Source organism: Ostrinia nubilalis, chromosome 21 (genome assembly GCF_963855985.1).
Source record: "Ostrinia nubilalis chromosome 21, ilOstNubi1.1, whole genome shotgun sequence".
Classification (NCBI taxonomy): domain Eukaryota; kingdom Metazoa; phylum Arthropoda; class Insecta; order Lepidoptera; family Crambidae; genus Ostrinia; species Ostrinia nubilalis.
The window spans coordinates 7,552,436-7,577,153 of record NC_087108.1 but is presented as its reverse complement, the minus strand read 5'-3'; the positions used below and the strand labels follow the sequence as shown (position 1 = coordinate 7,577,153).

The 24,718-nt window shown below is 37.9% G+C and overlaps 1 protein-coding gene across 1 annotated transcript; it reads left to right on the top strand.

Moving 5' to 3' along the window:
* Window positions 1-488: 488 nt before the first annotated feature.
* On the top strand, window positions 489-21,742 carry LOC135082227 (glucose dehydrogenase [FAD, quinone]-like). The gene is made up of 14 exons (XM_063976996.1): window positions 489-837; window positions 7,950-8,049; window positions 8,747-8,824; window positions 13,539-13,587; window positions 13,929-14,171; window positions 14,474-14,645; window positions 15,186-15,385; window positions 15,939-16,066; window positions 16,979-17,156; window positions 17,271-17,528; window positions 17,928-18,076; window positions 19,408-19,573; window positions 20,416-20,605; window positions 21,542-21,742. The coding sequence occupies exons 4-14, from the start codon at window positions 13,570-13,572 to the stop codon at window positions 21,655-21,657; spliced, it is 1,818 nt and encodes a 605-aa protein (XP_063833066.1). The 5' UTR covers window positions 489-837; window positions 7,950-8,049; window positions 8,747-8,824; window positions 13,539-13,569; the 3' UTR covers window positions 21,658-21,742.
* Window positions 21,743-24,718: the final 2,976 nt, after the last annotated feature.

Genomic DNA, 24,718 nt, shown 5'->3' with positions numbered 1-24,718 from the left:
TGGCGATTACACAGCGCCACCAGGAGATAATAGACACGTCTCTCATTATAAAGGCTTCGAATAACGGTACAGTACTGTTTAATAGCGACGTTTTACCTGAAAATAAAACGTTTATTAAACATACTTACCTTATTCGAAGCCTACTTTTTAAATCTACCTGGTGTCATAAAACACAATGGCGAGAATATCGAAACCTAGTTTCGAGCTACCGTTGGTGGCGCTAGTGTCGTTAATTGAGGCGTGCTTAGGCGGTGGGGGACCGGAGCGGAAGTCACGTGGGCAGATTATACGTCAAAACTAGTACTCAAACAGGAAAAGACAGACACTACTCTCATTATAAAGGCTTCGAATAAGGTAAGTATGTTTAATAAACGTTTTATTTTCAGGTAAAACGTCGCTATTGTATCGCAACCTGCATAGTAGTTAGGTATAACCTTTTTACCGTAAAAGATCTTATCTATGAATTTAGCTGCGGCTGCTACATTATGTCAATTGGACATAATCTTTGTTGTGTAAACAAATTAGCATGTTCCGCGGAAATTGCTAGTGTTAACTTAATTTATGTTAATTACCTACTTTGTTTCTACCTAAAGCATGTGACATTACTTGAAAGGCTATTAAATAAATACCACAATGGCTCTATTCCTTGAAGACCGTTTGAGAACCCAGATGGTGATCCCGGTTTCAAAGGGGACCTACTTCAACACAAACTGGACCCCGACTGAGGCGCCACTGTGCGCCTATGACATGCTCTACCACCCTCCTGATTACAACCCCAAGTCGGCTCGGTCTGATCGTCAGGAACCTAAGATTATAAGGAAAAACATCTGGCTCCAGGTATCGTTTCATAAGGCAATAGGAAAATGTTTTCCAATAGATCGGGTTAAGGTTCGGCCAAACCAACGCGATCACACGCAATCAGCCGGCGTGCAGCGAAGGCGATCAATGCATATAAGTCTGGTCGCCATCGCTGCACGCGGCTGATCGCGTGTGATTGCGTTGGTTTGGTCGAACCTTTAGACCAGTGTTTCATAACCTGAGCATTATGTATGGCGATGCCTGGGGATCCGCGCGCATAGGGGTTCGCAGCCATCTATGGACGATTTTGACAATCGTAAGCAAATGCCACCATAAGTCTCGTCGTAATCGAAATTCATTGCTGCTTTTTTAATGAAGGTGTCCTTAAAATTGTGCTTGATTTCTTAAGGGGCCCGTGGACAAAAAAGGTTAAGAAACGCTGGGTTAGATTAAAAAGTAGGAGTGAATTATAATTTCAGTTTAAAATGTAAGTAACTCTCCAATTATCTTGGCCGAAGTTACGAATTTTGTGTTACGAAGAGATTGAGGCCCTGAAACGCCTAATGAGTTATGAATTCTGGGACCCCCTGCAAAGGCGATTAAGCTTCGATGTGAATGATAAATTGTAATAAGTATTTTTTAAGCTCCTTAGCACGCCGCTGCTATAATATTTAACAAGAACGGAAAAATTGTTAAAATAAAATAAACACACAACAAACTTCTAGACATCTTTATCAATAAGCCATGTGTGTTGCAAACACGCCTTTTTGCTGTTTTATTCTGAAAAGTTTGTCAGGTATCTCATTTACAAACTTGTAAATGACTTCAGGAAATTATTACCGCTCTATAAGCCTTTATAGTCCAGTAGAATTAGCTTTTAAATCGGAAATAATTCCTACAAAAGATTTTATTGTTTTAATGGCTTCATTGGTTGCCCATTAAGACTCTCCTAAGTTTTCGACTTCGACGGAGTTGTGCTTAAGTGGTGGGGGCCCCCGAAAGAGGCATTTTTTCGGTTTTCCGGTTATACCGCGTAAAGGACTTACCCTATCAAAAAGTGGTCTTCATGACGGTTGAAGGGCACTTAATCCTGCATTGAATAAGACCAAATTCATATGTTTTGGACAAACCATTCTCGCGCTAAAGTTCGGCAAAGTAGAAAATATACGTATAATTAATGACCCTCTCCACGTCCAATGGTTTGTTACCCACAGACTTCCAAGTCTTGAAAAGGGCCACCTCAACCAGTGTAACCCTATCAAGGCTTACGAGCTTGATGCGCCTATCCTTGTTCGTCCCAGCCGTTCCTTAACTGCGGTTGCTGCACCTCTTCCTGGCACTCACCTGAACGACTCTGTGTTACCTACTGTGGCTGCCCCTCTTCCTTGTATCCTCCTGCATGACTACGTTGCCTAGCCGTATGCCTGGTCTAAGGTTCGACGCCAAAAATGCATGTAATATCGGAAGGTTTTCAATTCCGATATTGGTTTCCGATATTAGATCTCAATATCGGAATTCCGATATTAATGTCGGAATTGAGTTTATATGTTTATATAAATTGAATATTTGGTTACATTCGTAACATTTCTCGATTGTATACAGTAAAATAATGATTTTCATCAAAATCTTTAATTTCGTACGAAACAGCACTTCTTAAAATTATAAAATTGAAGTATTTAAAACCATTTTTGTATGTTATGGGTATCCATTGCATTTGGTTACTGTTAATGAGCCAATATGGACTAGCAAATAATTTAAGTGCTTTTGTAAAACAGGTATCAAACAAACTTTTACTCCTTCAACCAACACTGGCAGAACGATTTGTAAAGTCATTTAAGTTACATGTTACAAAAATTTTAGGTAGTGGTAAAAAACTTGAGTATGCTTGTAATTTGTTTCTTTTTGATTATCGATACAACTCACAAAACCACGGGCCATCCTCATCATCATCATTTCAGCCATAGGACGTCCACTGCTGAACATAGGCCTCCCCCAATAATTTCCACAATGGCCGGTTGGTGGCGGCCTGCATCCATCGCCTTCCTGCTACCTTTATGAGGTCGTCGGTCCACCTTGTGGATGGCAGTCCTACGCTGCGCTTTCCGGTACGTGGCCTCCACTCCAGAACCTTGCTGTACCATTGGCCGTCAATTTTGCATACAAGGGCGGAATCGCTAGAAGACCTCGGCACAATGCTCGAATACCTTAATCGAGTCTCCCAACAGGCAGGCCTTCGGATGAAGATGGACAAAACGAAGCTTGTGACCATGTTGCACCCTACCTATTTTCGGTTGGGAGCTCGATTCTCGAGATTGTTGACAGGTATGCTACCTCGGACAAACGATTCAGCTAGGTAGATGCAATTTCGAGAAAGCGATAAATCGTCGAAACTTACTCGGCTGGGCCGCTTTCGGGAAACTACACAACATCTTTTCGTCCAAAATACCTCAGTGCTTAAAGACGAAAGTCTTCAATCAGTGTGTGTTACCAGTGATGATATACGGCTCGGAAAGGTGCCCTCTCAAAGTTGCACAGCATGCTATGAAGAGGGCTGTGCTTGGTGTTTATTTACGAGATCGACGAGAAATGAAACCTTACAACGTAAATATCTACTTAATCTAAATTACCAATATGTAAAGGTACGGGCCTCATATCAATCACTTTTGGATAAATACTCGTTATTAACTCTCAAACAACGGAGACTGTATCTTGACCAATCTATTCTCTTTAAAATTTGTCGTAATGGCTTCGATTGCAACAAACTAATTAATCAAATTTACCTGCGCATCCCCAGTCGCTCCCAGCGTATACGAGATGCTTACACTCACAGACTTTTTGCTCCTAAACGATGTCGAACTAACGCTGGCAAAAGAGCTCCTTTATGGCGATTAATGGATGCATACAACAAATATTTTACTGATATCGATTTATTTGTAGTGTCTCCCTCAAAGTTCAGAAAGTGCATCCTTGATGTATTAACGAATGTACCTTAATTGTATTTGTTTTTTTCTCTTCTTTGCATTAAGTTAAAGCACATATAACACTGTTTGTTTGCTTGGTTAGCTTGTACCAAAATAAGTTTGTAATATTACTATGAGGATAATAGTGCTGGTTGCGTAATAGTATAAGTTTATTTAATGTTCAGCAGTTGTATTTGCAATATTGCGCAATTGTTTGTTATCCCAAATAAAAAAAAAATGAGAAGCTCCGTAAACGAACTAAAGCCGCTGACATAGACCGACGGACTAGCAAGCTGAAGTGACAATGGGCAGGGCACATGTACGCAGAACTGACGGGCCATAGTCCAATTAATGTTTGGAAGGTAGTTGAGATGTCGTTTTTCATTGCTAAGACCAAGTACGGCAAGTGCTAAAATTGTTTTAGAACAAGTTAAATTAACCATAAATATTTGCAGTGGGACAAAAAGTGATGGTGAGAGACATGAGAAAATCATTGGTCTTTGCCAATTATGTACTTTGGGCTTTGTGGCTGGTTGTGGCGCGTTAAAATCTAAATTAAAACCTTTATCTGATTCCGATATTACGATATTGGGTCATTCAATATCGGAATTGTAATATCGGATCTCGTACTCCGAGATTCCGATATTACGAGATTCCAAGATTCCGATATTCATGCCCTAGTGGGTAACAAGCCATTGGACGTGGAGAGGGTCATTAATTATAGGTACGTATATTTTCTACTTTGCCGAACTTTAGCGCGAGAACGGTTTGTCCAAAACATATGAATTTGGTCTTATTCAATGCAGGATTAAGTGCCCTTTAACCGTCATGAAGACCACTTTTCGATAGGGTAAGTCCTTTACGCGGTATAACCGGAAAACCGAAAAAACGCTGCTTTCGGGGGCCCCCACCACTTAAGCACAACTCCGTCGAAGTCGAAAACTTAGGAGAGTCTTAATGGGCAACCAATGAAGCCATTAATTCAAAAAAATCTTTTGTAGCAATTATTTCCGATTTAATCAATTTTTGTGTTTAATTCTACTGGCCTATTAGCGTAAATCATGATGAGTTCCTGTTTTTTATTTATTCAAATAATAATGAAATGTGCTAAAATTTACAGTGATCTTAAAAGTTATTAGCTATCTCTCGAAATAGGGTTCCTCCACCCACACCCAATACTTCTACGCAGTGGCGGATTAACGTATAAGCACTACAAGCACGTGCTTGGGGCCCCTGTTCTCCAGGGGCCTCCATCCTCTGCTGGCGCGCCAGCAGAGGATGGAGAGGCGTTTCATTTCATACCTACATTTTATCGAGATTTAGCCTATGTTACTCGTGAGTAATGTAGCTTTCAAATGGTGAAAGAATTTTTAAAAACGGTCCAGTAGTTTTTAAGCCTATTCATTACAACCAAACAAACAAAGTTTTCCTCTTTATAATATTAGCTACTAGCTTTCCGCCCGCGGCTTCGCCCGCGTGGAATTTTGTCTGTCACAGAAAAACTTTATCGCGCGCGTCCCTGTTTCAAAAACCGGGATAAAAACTATCCTATGTTCTTTCCCGGGACTCAAACTATCTCTATGCCAAATTTCATCAAAATCGGTTGCGAGGTTTAAGCGGGAAAGCGTAACAGACAGACAGACAGACAGAGTTACTTTCGCATTTATAATATTAGTTGGGATAGTGTAGATAAAGTAAAGTGCGTTTTCCCAAATATACAAGTGGCGTTTAAAAAAAGAAAGAAAGAAAGAAAAAAATATTACGATGAACATCACTTATACATGACAGAGAAAAAGACAGAAATGGCACATAAATATTACAAGGAAATAAAAAGTGAACTGAGCAGTGAGCAGTGCTTGCTATCCTGTCGCAACAGCGATGCCCATCGCAATGGGATTCCACTCAGCATATGCCGTGGCCCACGGTAGGGAAGGCCACGACGCTGGTTTTCAGTGGGCCCCATGCCGAGTGGAAGTCACGGACACTAACCTAAACTGCATATCAACAAGGCCGTTTAAATATAAATATATAACAATAATAATAATGTGCAAACATTTGTTGAATAAACATAATTATAGTAAATTAAACCTTCAAGGCCCGCGAATCTAGACACAATAGATAATCAATTGTTATGACATTAATTAATGCCGTCTGGGACTCAAGCGGTTAAAGATGCTACATAATAAAATAATACCCGTATTAAAATAATAATAATTGTGTATACAGGGTGTCCCGTAATGCAACGTCAAGCCGGAACTGGGTGTTGAGGCAAGTTATGCTGGTTATCAGAAAAATATAAAAAAATCTAGGTATGTGGCATTTTGTCAAAATAATAGGCATTTAAAAAAAAACAAGAAAATCTACTCCCGGTGACGGTCTTTTTACTCGTGTTGCCACAAATCTTCACTTTTTCCAAAATTTTTTTTTGTTAAGTAACCCTGAATAATGCTTCTCTAAATTGTTATCAAAATTACAAAACCAGCTGCTCCAGCTTGGATGAAAAAAATACATTATTCCCAAAAAAAAATTTCAAAATAAAAATTTTGCCTAGTTTAAACTGACTGTACTGAAAAAAAATATAACCGAAACTTCATATCCTTATTATCCCTGTTACCAAGTACAAGTGCAGGCAGAGCAGGTAGTAAAGGCGCGCGCGCACGGGTGACTTTTGTCACAGTATGTCAACTACTAATTGCTGTCATGGTGACAAAACTTGAATTTTGGGCACATTAGAATAATAATTTTTAACCAAGGTAGATAAAGTTAAAAACGGGATTATTTCCAAAAAAACAAAAATTGTCGACAATTACAGCAAGAATTTACCAAGTGTTATACCATTTTGGAATCCTTACTAAATGCGCCAAATTATGACGTCACTTGCCACACTCGCGTAGTACAATTTTTTTTCAGTACATTCAGTTTAAACTAGGCAAAATTTTTATTTTGAAAATTTTTTTGGGAATAATGTATTTTTTTCATCCAAGCTGGAGCAGCTGGTTTTGTAATTTTGATAACAATTTAGAGAAGCATTATTCAGGGTTACATAACAAAAAAAAATTTAGAAAAAGTGAAGATTTGTGGGAACACGAGTAAAAAGACCGTCACCGGGAGTAGATTTTTTTGTTTTTTTTTTAAATGCCTATTATTTCGACAAAATGACACATAGATTTTTTTTTATATTTTTTTGACAACCAGCATAACTTGCCTCAACACCCAGTTCCGGCTTGACGTTGCATTACGGGACACCCTGTATGTATATATATTTATAAATGTAAATAGTAAAATAAACATGCGATGTGAAAAAAGAAGAGAAACAAAAGAAGTGTGCTAGTGTAAGACTATCATTGTGGTTGCGTTTAGAATCTTTCACAGCTTAATGATTACTAACTGCTCTGCTGAACGATCCTTCTCACAACTAAAAAGGTTAAAAAACCCGCAAAGAACAAAAATCCGTCCAGACAAGCTTAATTATTTAGCATTAATGTGTATTGAGGCAGACATACTTCGTCGGATAAATTTCGACGATGTAATCTCGGAGTTTGCTCTGATTAAGGCAAGGAAAATAATGTTTTAAGTTTTACATTTTACCTACTACACTTTCTATTTTGATGAACTTTCATTTTATACTTTATACCTTCCATTCCATTCCTTCCATTTCCATTTAAGCAATAGAGGGCCTACACAGGCTCTGTGCTTAAGGCCTCGGATACTCTTAATCCGCCACTGCTTCTACGGATCTACGATTTTTTCCAACCGGGGCAAAATTTTACTGTGGCGAAAAAAAGGGTCGCCGCGTTCATGACTGATGTGCAAGTAGGGAAAGTGTTAAAAAACCAACTAGGTGTTTCTAATTAACTATCGAAGAATAACTTGCACTTTTTAAATCAATTTTTTTGCATGTTTTTTTTTTCATTCCATTTGGCGCCCCCCCTTACGCTGCCTGCCCACCTTGGTTTATTGGGCCCCTCCCCTGACATTTCATTAAAATTTTATTTTTCCATTTACTTATTGGCTTTTTTGTCACCCAACAACCTTTAATTTATTATAAGTAAAGCTTTTTCGCGCAGTGGACTGATTTGATTTGGGCGTCAAACTGGTTCCCAGCACCCTGGCGCCTACTTTTCGATGAACCATCTTTCCCACCGCTGGGAGTGATGTTCTGGGAATGTACCTGTTTGTTACCGTTCACAGGAGGTACACAAAGGCATACCGTCGACAACACATTTCCGTCTAGGCCGCCCCAAATGGAAACCTATTGACCTGCCCACCAAGCAGTATGTGAGAGCTCAGGGTAAGTAAAAAAAAAAAAATATTCGTTCAATCAATATTATTTTTATAAAATTCTAAATAATATTAAAATTATCCAGGAAGGCGTAATGTAGAGTCCTGTAAGGTTTGATTTTAGGGAACAAAGAAATACCACCAACGCAGTTAGGGCAGCGTTTGACAAAACTTGCACTTCTTAGAGAATTTGCCATATTGAATGCGTTCTGCGGTAATCGGTCAGGTTAAAGTGCAGAACAACAGAGAAAATTGCACAGCGTGCTATGGAGAGGGCTATGCTCGGTGTTTCTCTACGAGATCGAATCAGAAATGAAGAGGTCCGTAAACGAACTACAGTCGCTGACATAGATAAGTAAACTGAAGTGGCAGGGCATATAGTAGGTACGCAGAACTGACGGCCGATGAGACAGCAAGTTTCTGGAGTGGAGGCCACGTACCGGAAAGCGCAGCGTACGACTACCCACAAGGTGGACCGACGACCTCATAAAGGTAGCGGGAAGGCGCTGGATGCAGGCCGCCACCAACCGGCCATTGTGGAAATCATTGGGGGAGGCCTATGTTCAGCAGAGGACGTCCTATGGCTGAAATGATGATGATGAAAGTGCAGAACGCATCCGATGTGATCGATTTATCAGCAACCTCTAATTATACTTATAAAGAAGATTTTAAGAAATTTCGAACCTAATAGCATCATTTTCTTGCAGTTAAAAATGAAAACCCCCATATGAGGATCTACAATGTGCTGGAATGGGCGGTACTCCTCAACGAAGGAAAACCTCTATGTGAGTGACACGTGCTTCTACTTCTTTCCAACGTTGCCAGAAATTGTAAATTATACCTCAATAAAAGCAAATAAGATCATATTATTTATACGCGTTTTATTGTAGACTTCCTTAAACACTTGTCAAATACCTATTTAAGCGGCAAACATAGTTTCTTCCTGATTACATGTTTATTTAAAAATGACTGGCAACAAATAATTAAACAATATTATAATACTAAAAGGACTATAGCACGACTTCTTCACTTTGATTAAAAATTATGTGTTTCCTATTTTATTAATTATAATTTAAATTATTGACATAGCCTAAAAAATTATATCGATTCAATTGGACATTACATGACGTAGTGTGTAGGTACCTATATTCTTTAGGGAAAACCGGAATAGATATCAGTAGGTACTTTAAACCGGTATAAGGCGATCCGTCTGCTCGTTTGCCTCCTGTCACATAAAAAAAATACATAAGTAACCTACTTTCAGAAGCGGCTTCAAAGACCTCATAATGAGGAAGCTCTTGGCCTGCGCCCCACCTGATGGAAAATGACCAGGCTGATGAAGGTAAAAACCATCTTCACCCGGACAGAGGAACTGCTATCTGAACCTTTGCTAAATTATTTCACTGTCTTTAAGATTGCTGCAGTATTCTGCTCCATGTCCTTCGTAATTCCTATTTTCAGCCATTATCTTCCTGTCATTGTCGTTATTACAAGCTTCTTCTTTATTGATTGCGTGACCATTTTTCACGATTTCTTCAAAACGCCTGAAATAAGTTTGTTAGGATGCAAGAATATCATACTTACCTAAGATTAATTTTGTTTATACTGAAAATAACATTTACTTAAAAATACAAAAACAATATTTGTACAACTTAATTTAACACGGCCGTGCCCGTGCACGGTGAAAATGTCATGCCGATTGTAAAAGTTAATGGTTCGCGCATCCCAAATATTCGTAAAGACACACTACACTTTTTTCACCTCAGCCTTGGTCCGTTAAAACTTCGACGCTAATTACACAATAAATATTCACAATAATAGCAAATTGCACAAACCATTATCTTTTTTGGAAAACTTCACTGAATAAACGGCACTTTATCATTGAAACCTGTCATTAGATTCCGCATACGTGATGCGACGGAAGTCAATTTAAGTGGCAGTTAGTGCCCTTCGTAAATTATCTTGGGACCTAATTTATGGAATTTATAATTTGGTACCCGCTCGTTCAGTGTTTTGTTATTACATAATGATTTGCACTTGAGATTTTCTATGTGAAATTAGAAATTAGTTCTCGACTTAAAATATTTCCTCTGTCTGTTTACCAATTTATTCCCACATCTTGGGACTGATAGCTTCCTCCACTAACATAGGCTCCAGAACTTGAAACCACTTGAGATGGTACAGGTAGTACTGAAACAGATGAAGGTGGCTTACAAGACACGAGTGAAAGGCATCTTATGGACAAGCTTGCATCATCATAGAGCGCATCCGCACCCTTCAAACTTGAGCTTAGGACAAACCCATTATGCCCCGTCAACACAAAAGGAAGAATGGGACATTCTCCTAATTATGTAAAATACCCATAAAGTAAACTGGGGTGCTTTTGCTAGAGACCCTTAGTGGCGCCTGGCCTACCTTGGCGGTGTGATAGGGCACTTCTTCCGCGTCAGTTCGTTTACTCTGCCCTTGCGCCAGATAATGTCCTAACAGCTCATCCAATGTTTGTACATAAATAAAAGGTAAATAACAACGAGACTCAGTTGAAGAAGTCGCGCTATACCCACCATAATCGCTTATCATCATAGTGTACTTTATCTAGGCGCCTTGTTAGGCTTTGCATATATTAGTGTGAGAGCTACTTATGAACTTGTGTTTGGCAATTTTTTTTATTTGGCGGTGGTCCCTGCACCGAGGTCGTTACCCTTCAAACCTGAATCTGGTTGTCCCGTTGCATTTTCATTCAAAACTAAAGAAAAGGACCAAACAAAAGTTACTCATCAATGTGAGTACAAATTTTGATTTAGTTTTTTATATTTTGGGAGATTTGTATTTTTGCGACAGTCCAGACCAGCGAGATACGTACTTGAAGGTAATTACTTTATTTTTCGAAAATAAAATTACCTAATTGTTTTACGGGAAAAATATTTTTACTAAAGCATCGGAATAAAGTTTAAAGCTGAGTATGGTTTAAATTAAATTTTATTCATATTCCATCAGTTTATTTTCATAGTATTTATAGGTAGGTAAATAAACAATTTAAAAGACTTAGGTAATATAGTATGTAATTCAGGAAACACGCTTTTAAATAAAAAAAAACTAAAAGATTCCCTTTCCTAGAAAGAATAAAACTGCAATGTCTTATTTTATAATTAAGAGATCGTCTAGCTAGGTACCTACTCTCTAAGAAGGCTATGTTTCAATTAATTTTATTACTAAGTATAAGTAGTAAGCAATCACGGCGTCCAATGCAGCTGATCATTTTGTTATTTATAAGTATTTTATTCTAACTAAACATAATAGAATAGAAATAAATAAATTTTCAAATAAATTAACCTTTGAAAAACTTTCCGACATAAGATTTTCCGAAAGAATTGGATACCTATATTGAAATCATTTAGTTTGAGGCATTCCAAAGTTAACTCCTCAGTAATGAACGTAATAATAAGTATTTTATTACATTAATAACAAACGTAAAGAATGTTCACGTGAGACTCTACAACAAGGCGGGAACAATCTTATTCAATAGTTGTTAGATGCTTTTCACTCATTTCTCACTTACAGTGCATCAAATGGATAGTACCTATTTATAGATTAACAGCTTGATTTAAGCAGACACGTTTATTTCTAAGATGTAAAGGAATAGTTAATGTCCAGAGAAGAGGAAATTCCTCTATTGTTTACTTGATTACAATAAGCCTTTCAATTTAAGATTAGTAATGCACAATACAACTTGCTTATTGTGTTTTCTACCACTGTACCAAATGGTACTAAGTAGGTATTTGATAAAACCGTGAATAAAACTGCTTTGAAATACAAATCAGATGTTTATAATTTGCACTAGGTAAGTAAGTAACAAAATATAACATAAATCTGAAGGGAAAAGATGACACTCTAACGCAGACTCTGCAGCAGGAGAGTGGCGTTAATTTTTATTAAGTGAGTACATTTTAGTGTTATTATTTCATTAATTTTGTCCCACGCGAAAAACGGTCAAAATCGGTTTCAGCGAAATTATTCTAATCACTTTTAGGTCTTTCAGAGCCAAGGCTGTGTCGGTCTAAGAGCGATTTCACTTCGACACTTTATTAATTTCGTGAAAAGATATAAAAATGCGTATCCTCGATGCGAATGTCGCACTGTCTAGCTAGAGTCTAGAGCACTGTCTTTCAATTAAATTATGCAACGCGAAAGTTTAAAAAACTTACCAACCAAATTGTTGAAGTCGGTTATAATTCCTAAATCAGTCAAATGTTGTCCGCAACTGGTGGTGCCTACCAGGGTTATTGCGAATACATTTACAGCATCCTGTATCCCGTAAAATCCTGAATCAGCGAATTCAGCGACGACCTTAGTAGGCAGTGCCTACCTGTAAGATGTAATGGTCCTACTGAGAAATGTAGAGTTACATTCTCAGTCCCTTAGTTCTTTTTAAACAAAAATATTGCACCTAACTATACAGGGTGTAATTTTGTAATGCCACCTGGAGGGAAAGTACTCTTAATATTGTAGATAGAACATTTATCGCAAAAAAAACATTCCTTTATTTTTGAAAAGAAATAGAACTGCATTCAAAGATTTCCAAAAATTTGCTTGCCACACCCGGGAATCGAACCAACTAAAATCTGTTAAAAATTACACCCTGTATTTTTATTACATCGATCGTTAGGGTTAAGTATAAGGATGACATCTCTCTAACAAACTTGATTAATCAAATGAAAGGAAAACCATGAAATCTTAATTATTTTAATTATGTACCTACAGAAAATTGTATGGTATAGTAGTGAATTTTCGAAAAATTTTCGTAAATCTTTGAATACAGTTAACTTTCTTTTCAAAAATAAAGGAATGTTTTCTTTGAGTAAAATTTTCTATCTACAGAATTAAGAGTACTTTCCCTCCAGGTGGCATTACAAAATTCCACCCTGTATTTTGTCTTATTTTAATTGAACGCGGTTATCCAGCACCCTGACAGCTTCAGCAATCCGGTGTTATTTCAGACTTTTCCGTCGCTTTTTAATTGATTTATTTAAAATCTTTATTTCACACAAAAACACAGTACAATTAGGCGAGCTTTATGCCGTGTGGCATTCTCTACCATCTTTACTAAGTTTTGTAATATTTTCCAAGTTACATCTGATAGGTACTTACCTTAAATACGTTAATTACCAATTTGAGAACGGTTGAGTCAGTTGACCGACAAGTAAACACTGAAGTACATAGGTACTTTTAAGTAACAAAAAATAATGCATGTTTAAATACAAATACAACATTACCTTATTTTAAAATGTTCTAGAAGTAAGAACCTAAGTTTTGATGTCGTTACCGCCGATATTATTCAAGGTTGGTTATTTTTTTACATAATTCCCAGGTAGGTAAATAGAATTGCTATTTGTTTAACATCAAACCTATTTATTTGTCGTTTTTATCAAATGCAATTATAAGCAACCCGTAGCAATAGCGTTTCAAATCGAGTTAATTACTTTATTTATATTATTTCAGGAAATTATAAGCCGCTGAACGGCAGACTAAAATGATTCTATCGGCTCAGGTAAGATATTTTAGCACCATAATTTAATTAATATCAATATTCTTAGTTTTTCAGAGCTTAATCAAGCTTAATTAATGAATAAACCGTTAAATTATGAATTATAATTGATCACTTGCTGCAATAAGAAAATTTACCTTTGCACAAAAACTGTTGCATCTTTTTTATCCTCCATTTTTATACCCTTTTGTGCGATTATGTTTGATGATGATTAACTTTTAAGTTGATACACAGAATAATCATCTTAATTACTAAAAAAATCCGTTGAGCACTTAAGTTTTTTGCGTTGAACTAAAACTGCGTAATGGAAAATTTGTATGCCACTTCTCGCTTCCCATTTCCAGGACTGTCAGTGTCCACTAGTGGACGAGGGTATATCCCTGGTCAACTCTCCGATATGCAGCGGCACTTTCGCCTTCATGATGCTTCTGGAAGCATTCCTTAAGGGGCGCTGTGACATCGCTTCGCCTTGCAGCAGAATCCAGTCGCAGGAGAAACTGCGATCGGAGTACGACTTTATTGTGGTGGGAGGGGGATCAGCTGGGGCTATCGTGGCAGGCAGGCTCAGCGAGAACGACAAGTTTAAGGTAATATTTTTAGATCTAGAATCTTGTCCCTGCTATGCTGATAAACGCTCAGAAAGAAATCGCAAAATCTCGTAAAAAAATCAAAAGAAAGCTAGCTTGAAATGCTGGATAAAAAACCTATACGAATACCATCTAAGAATTTATCCGCAGGCAGTTTTAAGAATAGATTATTCATTACACCATCCCAATTCCCCAATCGATTCAGCTTTTTCCGCTGTCGAACTCGCCTGTTTTAAACAGGGTAATGGTTTTTTTTCAAACATACAAAAAAAGGCAAATGACACACTGTTTTACCTTTTTAGGTGTTACTAATAGAAGCAGGCGATCAGGAACCAATAGGCGCTCGGCCGCCGTCCTTCTACAGAACGTTCTGGTACAACGAGAAAGTAGACTGGAGGTATCGGACAGTACCCGACAACTACTGCCTCGACCAAGACGGGAAGGGATGCATGTGGCCGAGGGGAAAAGTTCTAGGTAAGTACAAGAAGATGTTTGTAGCGCGTAGTTTAGATAAAGAAAAAAATCCCACCTCTCGTTCCCACCACTGCAAATCTTGTTCTCCAAACTCCTGTTCAAACTGCATGTCTACTGTCAAAGTTTGTTCTAATCGTTGCTTATATTCCAAGCTTGAGCGTTCCAGCTTATGCGTACTACAGATGTCGCGTTTAACTGAATACCTATTTTTCTGCGATAGGGGAGAGGTACTTATGGGGTAACGTGTGACGTAATACAGCTGTTATGATCCATCATGTCCTATTGAGCATCTGAGCCTTGAGGTCTCCTCGCTGATATGTTGAGGTACCAAAAATACCCTCCCTCCCACACCTCCCCACTATGGAAGGACCAGATAAATTCGCTATCAACTTATAACTATGAAATGTTGCTCAACATAAAAATGCCTTGCAAGCGAAGTAGGTACTTACATGCGAATCATATTTTTTAATTTTCAATTTGCAGTCTTCTTAGATGACCCGTCACCCTTCCCCCTTTTCAAAACACCAGGCTAACTTTCAGGCGGGTCCAGCGTGCTCAACGGCATGATGTACCACCGAGGGCACGCAGCCGACTACGAGGACTGGGTCGCGGCGGGGGCCGAGGGCTGGTCGTGGGAGGAGAACAAGCCCTACTTCGACATGACGGAGGGCAACAAGCAGATCGGCTCGCTAGTGAGCGGGCAATACCACTCGGGGTCTGGCCCGTTGCCGGTGCAGCAGGTAGGATTTTTTTTAGTTTACCTTACCTACATTGCATCGGGTACCTTATTAAAGTCGATGATTTGGCCAGTATTTTACCACTCTGTGCTAGCAATCAAAAATAACGTCTTTTAAGAACTTTGCTCTTTTTGCTGGAGCAATTTCCACTCATCCCTGGGCTCGCCAGTTTCTTGATCTTCGTGTCATGGATAGAACTTACCTGTGTAGCCCCGAACTTTTCACATTATCTAATATTATAAATGCGAAAGTAACTCTGTCTATCTGTCTGTCTGTCTTGCTTTCACGCCTTAACCACCGAACCGATTTTTATGAAATTTGGCATAAAGATAGTTTGAGTCTCGGGAAAGGACATAGATGAGTTTTTATCCCGGTTTTTGAAATAGGGACGCGCGCGCGTTTTTTTTCTATGACACAAAATTCCACGCGTGCAAACCCGCGGGCGGAAAGCTAGTCATTTCATAAAAAAACTGTTTAGATTTTATTTTGCACTATAGCTCCATACACCTACAAATTGGAAAATTATTAAATCTTCGGGCAATTCGAACCTTTCCAGTTCAGATACCAGCCGCTAGCCGCGCACGTTCTGCTGCAAGCCATCAACGAGAGCGGGCTGCCCGTCATCACCGACATGAACGATCCATCCACCCCCGATGGCTTCAACATCGCGCAGACCTTCAATGAGTAAGTGGTATAGCCTGACCAGGAACATAAAAACCCTCGCCATGTTGCGGAAAACTAATGGTACTAATTTCTTTTAATGGCAACAGTAACTGAAAACTTCATTATAATGTCACCTTGCATGTCAGTTTATTGCTGTCATAGTGTAAACAAACTTTATTTTAAATGTGCGCAATTGATTTTGTGAATAAATTGCTAAAATCTTTTTATAGTCGTGAAAGAAAAGTGGTTCACAATGTGTTAAAGTATTTGTCGAAGAGAAATACTAAGGGTTCGGACAATATTTTTATTGAATAATGTTTCCGACAAAGGTTGTCAAATTGACTGACATGTTTATCGTATAGTACAGTCAACTATGAAAATTAGCTGTGGTTTGTTTCAACTACCTATTTTAAAGTTTTTTGACACTTTTTAAGTGTTGAATTTTATGGAATTGGGAAAGAAGTACCGAGTTTGAAGCGTTCTTAGCAGACATTGCAGTTGAATATTCAAGTTCTGAATTTTATTATTGATGAATAATAAAATAAATCCTACTAGCTCGATTGATGGTTTCATTTAATTTATTTAAACCAGGTTACCTATAATAATATTTTTTCGTTAATTTATGAAAATATCAAATTAGCCCGTAATTCTGAATCCTGATACATAAAGTTATCCTATTAATTTAACACAAGTACGACTGTACTCAGTGTTGCACTATCAAATGCAATTGACGCGCCTCTATGCCAGGGTTTTTATGTTCCTGGTCAGGCTATAAATCCAATTTTGAATGCGTCCTTAACCACTACTTTTAGATAGATTAGGTGCTATAACAGTACCAAAGCACATTAGTAGGTACTATTAATTAACAAAAAACTAGGTACTTCATTCAATTGTTGTTTGAATTTATTTTTATAAAATTTCTCATCTTTATAGAGACGGCCAAAGGTACTCAACAGCGAGAGCTTACCTGAAACCTCATTCGGAGAGGCCCAATCTGGACGTGAGGCTGAAATCCCACGTGTCCAGGGTCCTATTCGAAGGCACCCAGGCCACTGGAGTTGAGTTCATAGATGAAAATGGTACAACTCATACCGTGAAGGCGACTAAAGAGGTAAGTGACTAAGGATATAGGTATCTTATAGCCAGATATTTACAAGATAGAAGACAGCATAGAGTCTTCTTTACCCTAGGCTTTCAGAGAGCTTAATATTCAACGTCTTTCTAGGTCATATTAAGTGCAGGTGCACTAAACAGTCCCCATATCCTGATGCTGTCCGGTATCGGGCCGCGTGAGATTCTAGAACCTTTGGGCATCCCAGTGATCGCTGACCTGCCAGTCGGACAAACGCTTAAGAACCACTATGGAATCACATTATACTTCTATCTGACTAAGCTGAACGATACCGAGGTGCTTGACTGGAGTGTGCTCACTGAGTATCTATTAAACAGGCAAGGACCAATGACGGGTACTGGTGTAACTCAGGTAAGTTTCAATATTATTGTATTTGATATTAATTAATGAAATCAAGAGTGCGAAAGTCTAATAAGAGGGCGAAAGTGAGCGTAAAACTCCGAACTTTAGAATGTGATATCGCACATTTTTGTGGTATTCTCCTTGCTAGAAAATTAGGTGAATACCTTCAGACGCTGATATCAGACTAGCAAATATTATAGAGAGCCTATAGAGGCCTAAAATAGAGACCAGTTAAGATTAATTAACCAATAAAAATTGTATAAAACGTGATATTTTAAATTTCGTTAATTTTCCTAAAGAGAAAAAGAAACGGCTTTAAAGGATTTAAACTGACCGTTTAAATTAAACACAATTTTTACTTAAGTGTAAGTAGGTACATGTGTAAAGATATAAGGACTTTATTTACAGCTCACTGGCCTACTTTACTCGAGTCTTGCGGACCAGTCGCGGAAACAACCCGACATTCAGTTCTTCTTCAACGGATTCTACGCGGAATGCTCGAGAAATGGCGTCATCAACGAATACGCTGAACGCAGTAACGATGGGAAGAATGTTTCGTAAGTCTTGTGAATACCTAACGAAATTAACGAATTAAATTACATACTTACACTATAGTCTTTTTCACGTAAGATGATCCGTATGACGTTTCGAGTTTGAAAGTTATAGAGATGTCACATAACTAAACCATAGCGATTTATCAATCGATTTTTTTCTAAGAGTTAGTAAAACCTACTTTTAGAGAAATATTTTGTATAGGTGTCATTTAACAAAAAATATGTTTTTTTTTAATTACAAATATTTTTGTAACAATTTTTTATTGATAATATTCAAATTCCATGGACAAAAAATCGATTCCTAAAAAGTACTGGTTCTATTTCTTTAAATTAAAAACTATTAATTTATTTTCAATGCGTTTATTAAAGTCAACAATCGAAAAATATAGTTGATTTTGTGATGTTTTTAATAACTAAGTATTCACTGCAATCGATTAATGAATCTATTTTGTAATCGATTTTGATAAACAACAAATACCCCAGCACTAAATCTATTCCGTTTCACACATTGCGTACATTAAATAAAAAATATTATTACATCGTATTTAATTAAAATATAATCAATAGACTCAGATTTTACTATATATTTCAAGACAAGTAGTAATTTTTTTCTTTATTATATTGCTAATAAAATACAAATATTTTTTCAAAAATATTCTGCATATGTAGTATGCGTAATATGGATAACCTTGAAGTGTCATACGGATCATCTTAGGTGAAAAAGACTATAGATAAAAAATAATTATGATGAAGTAAAAAATTAAATCGTACCTAAGTCGTGAGATTAAAGGTTTGCTAGCAATAACTTCCAAATATTTAATGAACAAACAAGGAAAGAAAACAAATATCGTGAATCTTATGATTAGTATGAATGTAATTTAACTATTAATCTAATTTAACATGATCTTTTAGTATTGTACTTTCGGTCGTCAAGTTTTTATTTTGTATGTAAGCTGTATTTACCTATAAAGACACATCTTTTGGTCTTGTCAACATTGCATGCATTACTTGTTTATGTAAAGTTGTGTTGTTGGTAGATCTTTGTCAATAAATAATAATAATAATTAGACAGCGCAATAAGTAACTACACACACGCGGAAGAACTGGAAATAGCCCCACGTTGGGCGCCAACTTTAGCAAACTCGCACTATAGACTATGACACAGTGTACCATTTATACAATAAGGGTTCCGTTTTTTGCCATTTGGCTACGGAACCCTAAAAAGTAACTTCAAATCACATGAACTTTAACTTATAAGGGCACAATAAAAACGTATCCATCATGCACATGACTCAATTTTAAAAGGTTTTAACTTTAAAATATTCATCTTTCAGTGCAAACGCAGCAATCCTCCTCCCCCGAAGCGTGGGCCGCATGACCATCAACTCCACGGACCCGCTGACGCCGCCGCTGTTCTACCCCGGGTACTTCTCGCATCCCGACGACCTCGTCATGATCCGGGACGGCGCTAGGTACTTGCAGAGGATCTTTGAGAGCGATGTAAGTTGATTTTGACATCAATTGTCGATGACACAGAAGTCCTTTTTGGGTCTATCTATAACATTTTGTTCTTGTTTAAATTTTTAAGACACAAAGGGTGATCGCTATAGTAATTATAGCCAATCAGGCGCGGATCCACCGCTGTGGGCACTGTGGGCATGCCCACAACCCTGATTTGCTTGTTTTAATTATGATCATTGATATTTAAGATCGATAGGCTGATGATAAAAACGGCTGACTGTGAGCCTTTAATCGAGCGTGATTGAGCGTGCGTGAGTGAGTTCGTACTCCAATCCAACTCTCACTTTGCTAATTTTTGGTGGCTGTGCCCACAACCTTTTTTGAGGGCTGGATCCGCGCCTGTAGCCAATACATAGTTATTGGCCAACTCGCCTAAAATGAAAAGAAACAAGCCTTATGGAAGTTATTAAGAGAGGAAAAGAGACAAATATTTTTTCTGAGCAATACGCAGTCCAATGTAGTAGATATTTTTATCTCTTACTTATTAACAATCCAATATGCCAATAACTATGATAGGCTAAATTACTATAGCAAACACCTACCTATTGTTGTTTCGCTAATTGGTGCCTTGTTAATTTTTTTTAAACTGTAGTAACAGCTAATTGGTCGATTAGACCGATTAGTGTAACGATAACTAATATCACCTCATAGTTTCTTCTGACATGCAATGAAGTAAAAAGGATCTAAGTAGGTACATACTAATACTTTGATTTTGTCAAAAAGTAGTACATCTATCGAATTGGATAGATTATTTTCAATAATGTATTATAACATGGTTTAAGTTTTTTGTACTCACTATGTTGATAAATCATTTTTTACAGACCCTAAAGAACAAATACGGCATAAAACTGGACAACAAGACCACCGAGCGGTGCTCCGGCCTGGCCGAGTGGTCGGACGACTGGATAGAGTGCATGGCGCGCGTCAACACCGACCCTCAGAACCACCAGATCGCGACCGCTGCGATGGGGCTCGTTATTGACCCCACGCTTAAGGTCTACAACGTTAGTGGTGAGTGGGTTTTAGGCTGATTAAGTGTTAGGGGAAGGGACGAAATACATGTCATGTGGAAACCCTGTCTGGCCCACAGAATCAATGAAGTTTGGATCTTTGTAGACCTGTGATTCTTTACTAAACGAAACTAATAGTTAGCCGACTTTGCACACTTTGGATGGCTTGAACGAGCGAGGCTCACCGGTGAGCCTCGGAACAGTGGCGGCGTAAGGCGTAGGCGACGTGGGCCACCGCCTACGGCCTCGCGGTACAAGGGGCCTCGCGCATCAAAAATTTTGAAAAAATGTATACAAGGTGGAGATGACAATATCACAATACGACAATAAATTCAAACATTGACTATTAAATATAAATTCTTGATAGCTAAACAATGTAGTTAAAAATAAAAATATATTTTTTTCCAAACAAATTCAGCCATAATCAGACTCAAAATTAAGCAATAACACGGTTTTAAGTGACGAACATTATTCTTTGGCGCAATATTCCTTTAAAAATAATCACTAAATCAAGAAATCAGAAACTGTCAATGAATAGACCATTGACCCGTTTTTTTTTTATTATTTCATAAAATCCGTCTTCAGGTCGCCACAGAACAAGGCCTCGCGAAATCTGTCTTGCCCACATCAAATTTAGGTCTTGCCCCGCCACTGCCTCGGAACAATAAAATTTCTCGGATCTGTGGATAAGATACGACAATCCCGTTAGGTAGGCATCATGACCTTTAAGATTTAAATGAGACAATTTTGAGCCGATCCTGAGTGTTTGATGGGAATAACTTTGTCAGAAGTGCCGGTGAAATCGTATCGCACTTAGGTAGCGAATTTCATGGTCTAGAAGAGTTAATGATCTCTTGAAACGATCGATGAATTTTTGTACCGAAACATAGCGCTGTATCTTTTGAAATCCTCATCCTCATTTTCTCTACATCGTCAGGTCTTCGAGTGATAGACGCGTCGTCGGTCCCCACGTTGCCGACCGGCAACCCGCAGGCCGCCATCATGCTCGTCGCCGAGAGGGGCGCAGCCTTCATCAAAGACCAGTGGGAATAACAAATCGGCATTCTATCTAAGATATCGCATCATTCTTTAGGACCGAAAATTTTGAGATTTGTTATTATAAGTTACCAACAATTAATTTGCTTTTTTCTTAAACATACCCTAGATGTAATACATTTCTTTAGCTTGCGTGAACATTCGAACTTCAAAATAAATTAACGAAATAGACCGAATTGAGGTGTCAATGTTACGGTTAATGTGATAAATTGAAAATTATTAATAATATTGTCAATTATTAATAATTTGTCGGCCGTTTGGTGTAGTGGTTCAGAACGGACTACTATGCCGAGAGGTCCCGGGTTCGATTCCCGGCCGGGCAGAAATTGAAATGATGAATTTTAATTTCTGTGACGGGTCTGGGTGTGACTATGTATAATATTTATGTATTTAAAAAAAAAAAGTATATAAGTAGTATATCCGTTAAGCTAGCACCCATAACACAAGCATTAAGTTGCTTACTTTGGGGCTAGCTGGCGCTGTGTGAAATTGTCCAAAGATTTAATAACCGGTTATTATGAATAATTACCGACAGTCGCGGTAAAAGTGATAAATTAATCACATTTAACAGTGATTATTTAATAATTCAACCTTAGTACTAACAAATTTCATAAAAGAGAACAACATCTTGTGTACGTGCTCGTGTACAGCCAAACTTTTGAACGTTTTGATATCATATATATTAATATAATTTGGCATAATGAGTTTTTAATGTTTCTTGCATAATATTACTTTTCCATGATGCCTATAACATAATATTTTGATTTAAAGTGAAAAATAGGTTAAGGTGCGGCGGGGGTGGCCCTTGGGCCACCCCTAAGCCGACTATTTAGTTTTATACACACATAAATGACCTCATATTAATCACATTTACCAAATCATGCGGTGATTATTCATAATAACCGGCGATTATTCATAATTTTCACATTTATCACTTTGACCGTAACATCAACATTAACGTTTCCTTTTTTTTTTTTTTTTTTTTTTTTTTATGGCAACCAAACCTCTCTGGGAGGTTTATTTCTGCCAATGTCGAGTGAAAATTGACATAGTTATCAATATAGAACGTGGGTGTTTCAGTTCTATTGATTTTTCATGGATTTCGTGGAGTTAAGTATGCCCGTAAGCAGGTTTCAAGACGCCACCGGGTCCAAAGCGGGTTGTTCATACGACAACCCACTCGACACTCGATGCGCGCTCAAACTCGAAGTATTTCAATGTTTTTTGTAATTTACCACTTCACTGCACTTTAGAACACAAAATAACACCAAATTTGTACACTAAAGTCCATTAAATAATAAATTGAAACCATTAAAACAGATCGACCATGCTTCCCGTTCAACTACCCTCCACGGAATCCTCTAACGTTTCCTTATGTGACGATCTAATTAAGTTTATGTATAATAGGCGATTGACGTAGCTATAATAACATGCTATTAAAACATGCCAAAATTAATTAGGTACACGGTAGTCTCCCGCTAAGTCATTTCGTACGCACATTTATTATAGTACTTAGTTTTATATCTGACACTTATTCAGAAGGATATTTTGGACTTGGCATGCTCACTAAAATGTCTGTGGGGTAGTGGCGTGTGAGGCGGGTCGGTAAATTCCCTACAATAACATTTGCGACGTGCTATTTTGGACCAACAAAATGAGAACATACCTACCTATACCAGGCCTGTTCATCTCCGCGAGTTTGCATCGAAAACAAAACACGCGCGACTACCCCTCCTGAGATACCAAATCGACAGGATCGAGTATTGACGCACGCACGTATTATTCTTCACCCATTTGCATTGTAAAGATAATAAACCATATGTAAAAACGGTGGTGTAATTAATACTGTGCAGTATTTTTTAACTGCCTGAATAATATTAGAAACACAAAATATAATAAAATTCATGCTTATTCATGTATTTCCTCCGCCATTTTTCGCAGTTTGGCACCTCACGTCACACATCATTTTACCGAAGTCAGCCCTATGTCTTCGGCGCAGTACCGATCACTGACGTTTGTCAACAAAATGGTGCTCGACTCTTGAGACAAGCTAAATTACACCATATTGTTAACAACATTGAGCATACATTTTTTAAAATACCTTCGCGAAGAAAATCTTCTGTACGAAATACTTATTATTATTCTGTGCCTATACCTACTACCGGCAAGCTCCTTTGGCATCCAGAAACCGCTCGCTCGCTGGTCGTTCACTGGGCCAGGACCAATGTCGTCTCACCCGGTGGGCTAGTACCGCGCTGTGGGCGGAACAGTGGTGTCAAAGTCGAGCTGAGGGTATGCCCGGAATATAACTGGCCAGAAGGTTGGAAAAATCAGGATAGATGGCGCGGGGCGATGGTCAAGCTTACAGCGTTGAACCGGCGCGGGACGGCGGTCAAGCTCACAGCGTTGGACCGGCGCAGGACGGCGGTCAGGCTCACAGCATTGGACTGGCGCGGGGTGGCAGTCAAGCTCACAGCACTGGACGAGGTAGACGTGTATAATACAGTGTGAGTCACGTTAAAGTGTACATAAAATATGAAAATAGATGAAACTAGACCTATTTTTATCGACAAAAAAGATGTCAAAACATTTTTGAGATTTTTTTAAAAAAAATTATAGAATTTTTTTCTTCCAATTACTTATTGTAAAGAAAACGTAATAACTTTTAAACTAAGCGGTATATCCTGATACAATAAAAACAGTAATATTGCTAAATAACAGGCGATACTAAAAAAATACATAAAATACACAAAAAAGGCCAACAAATAATAACAAATGATACTTTTTGAAAAAAATCTGCTTTTAAATTTGTGTTTTTTTGGTTATTTTATCAATTTCTCCAAAAAATGCCCCTATAGCAGGTGGTTTTTATTACTTTGTATTATTTTCTATCGTATTATCTTTGTAAAACCAAAAATCGCATGTCTCTGTCCCTATCACAACATTTGCTATGATCGTCTGAACAAAGGCCTGCCACAACATTATTCTCCGCTACAGGTAGAGACAATTTTAATTTTAACTAAAATGCTTATTTTACTTCGAAATCTTTTGTTTTTAT

Bases quoted from the DNA above. Each gene is read 5' to 3' on its own strand.
- LOC135082227 (XM_063976996.1), top strand. The intron at 14,646-15,185 runs GTAAGTACAAGA...GCTAACTTTCAG, and splicing joins GCCGAGGGGAAAAGTTCTAG to GCGGGTCCAGCGTGCTCAAC. The intron at 15,386-15,938 runs GTAGGATTTTTT...GAACCTTTCCAG, and splicing joins GCCCGTTGCCGGTGCAGCAG to TTCAGATACCAGCCGCTAGC.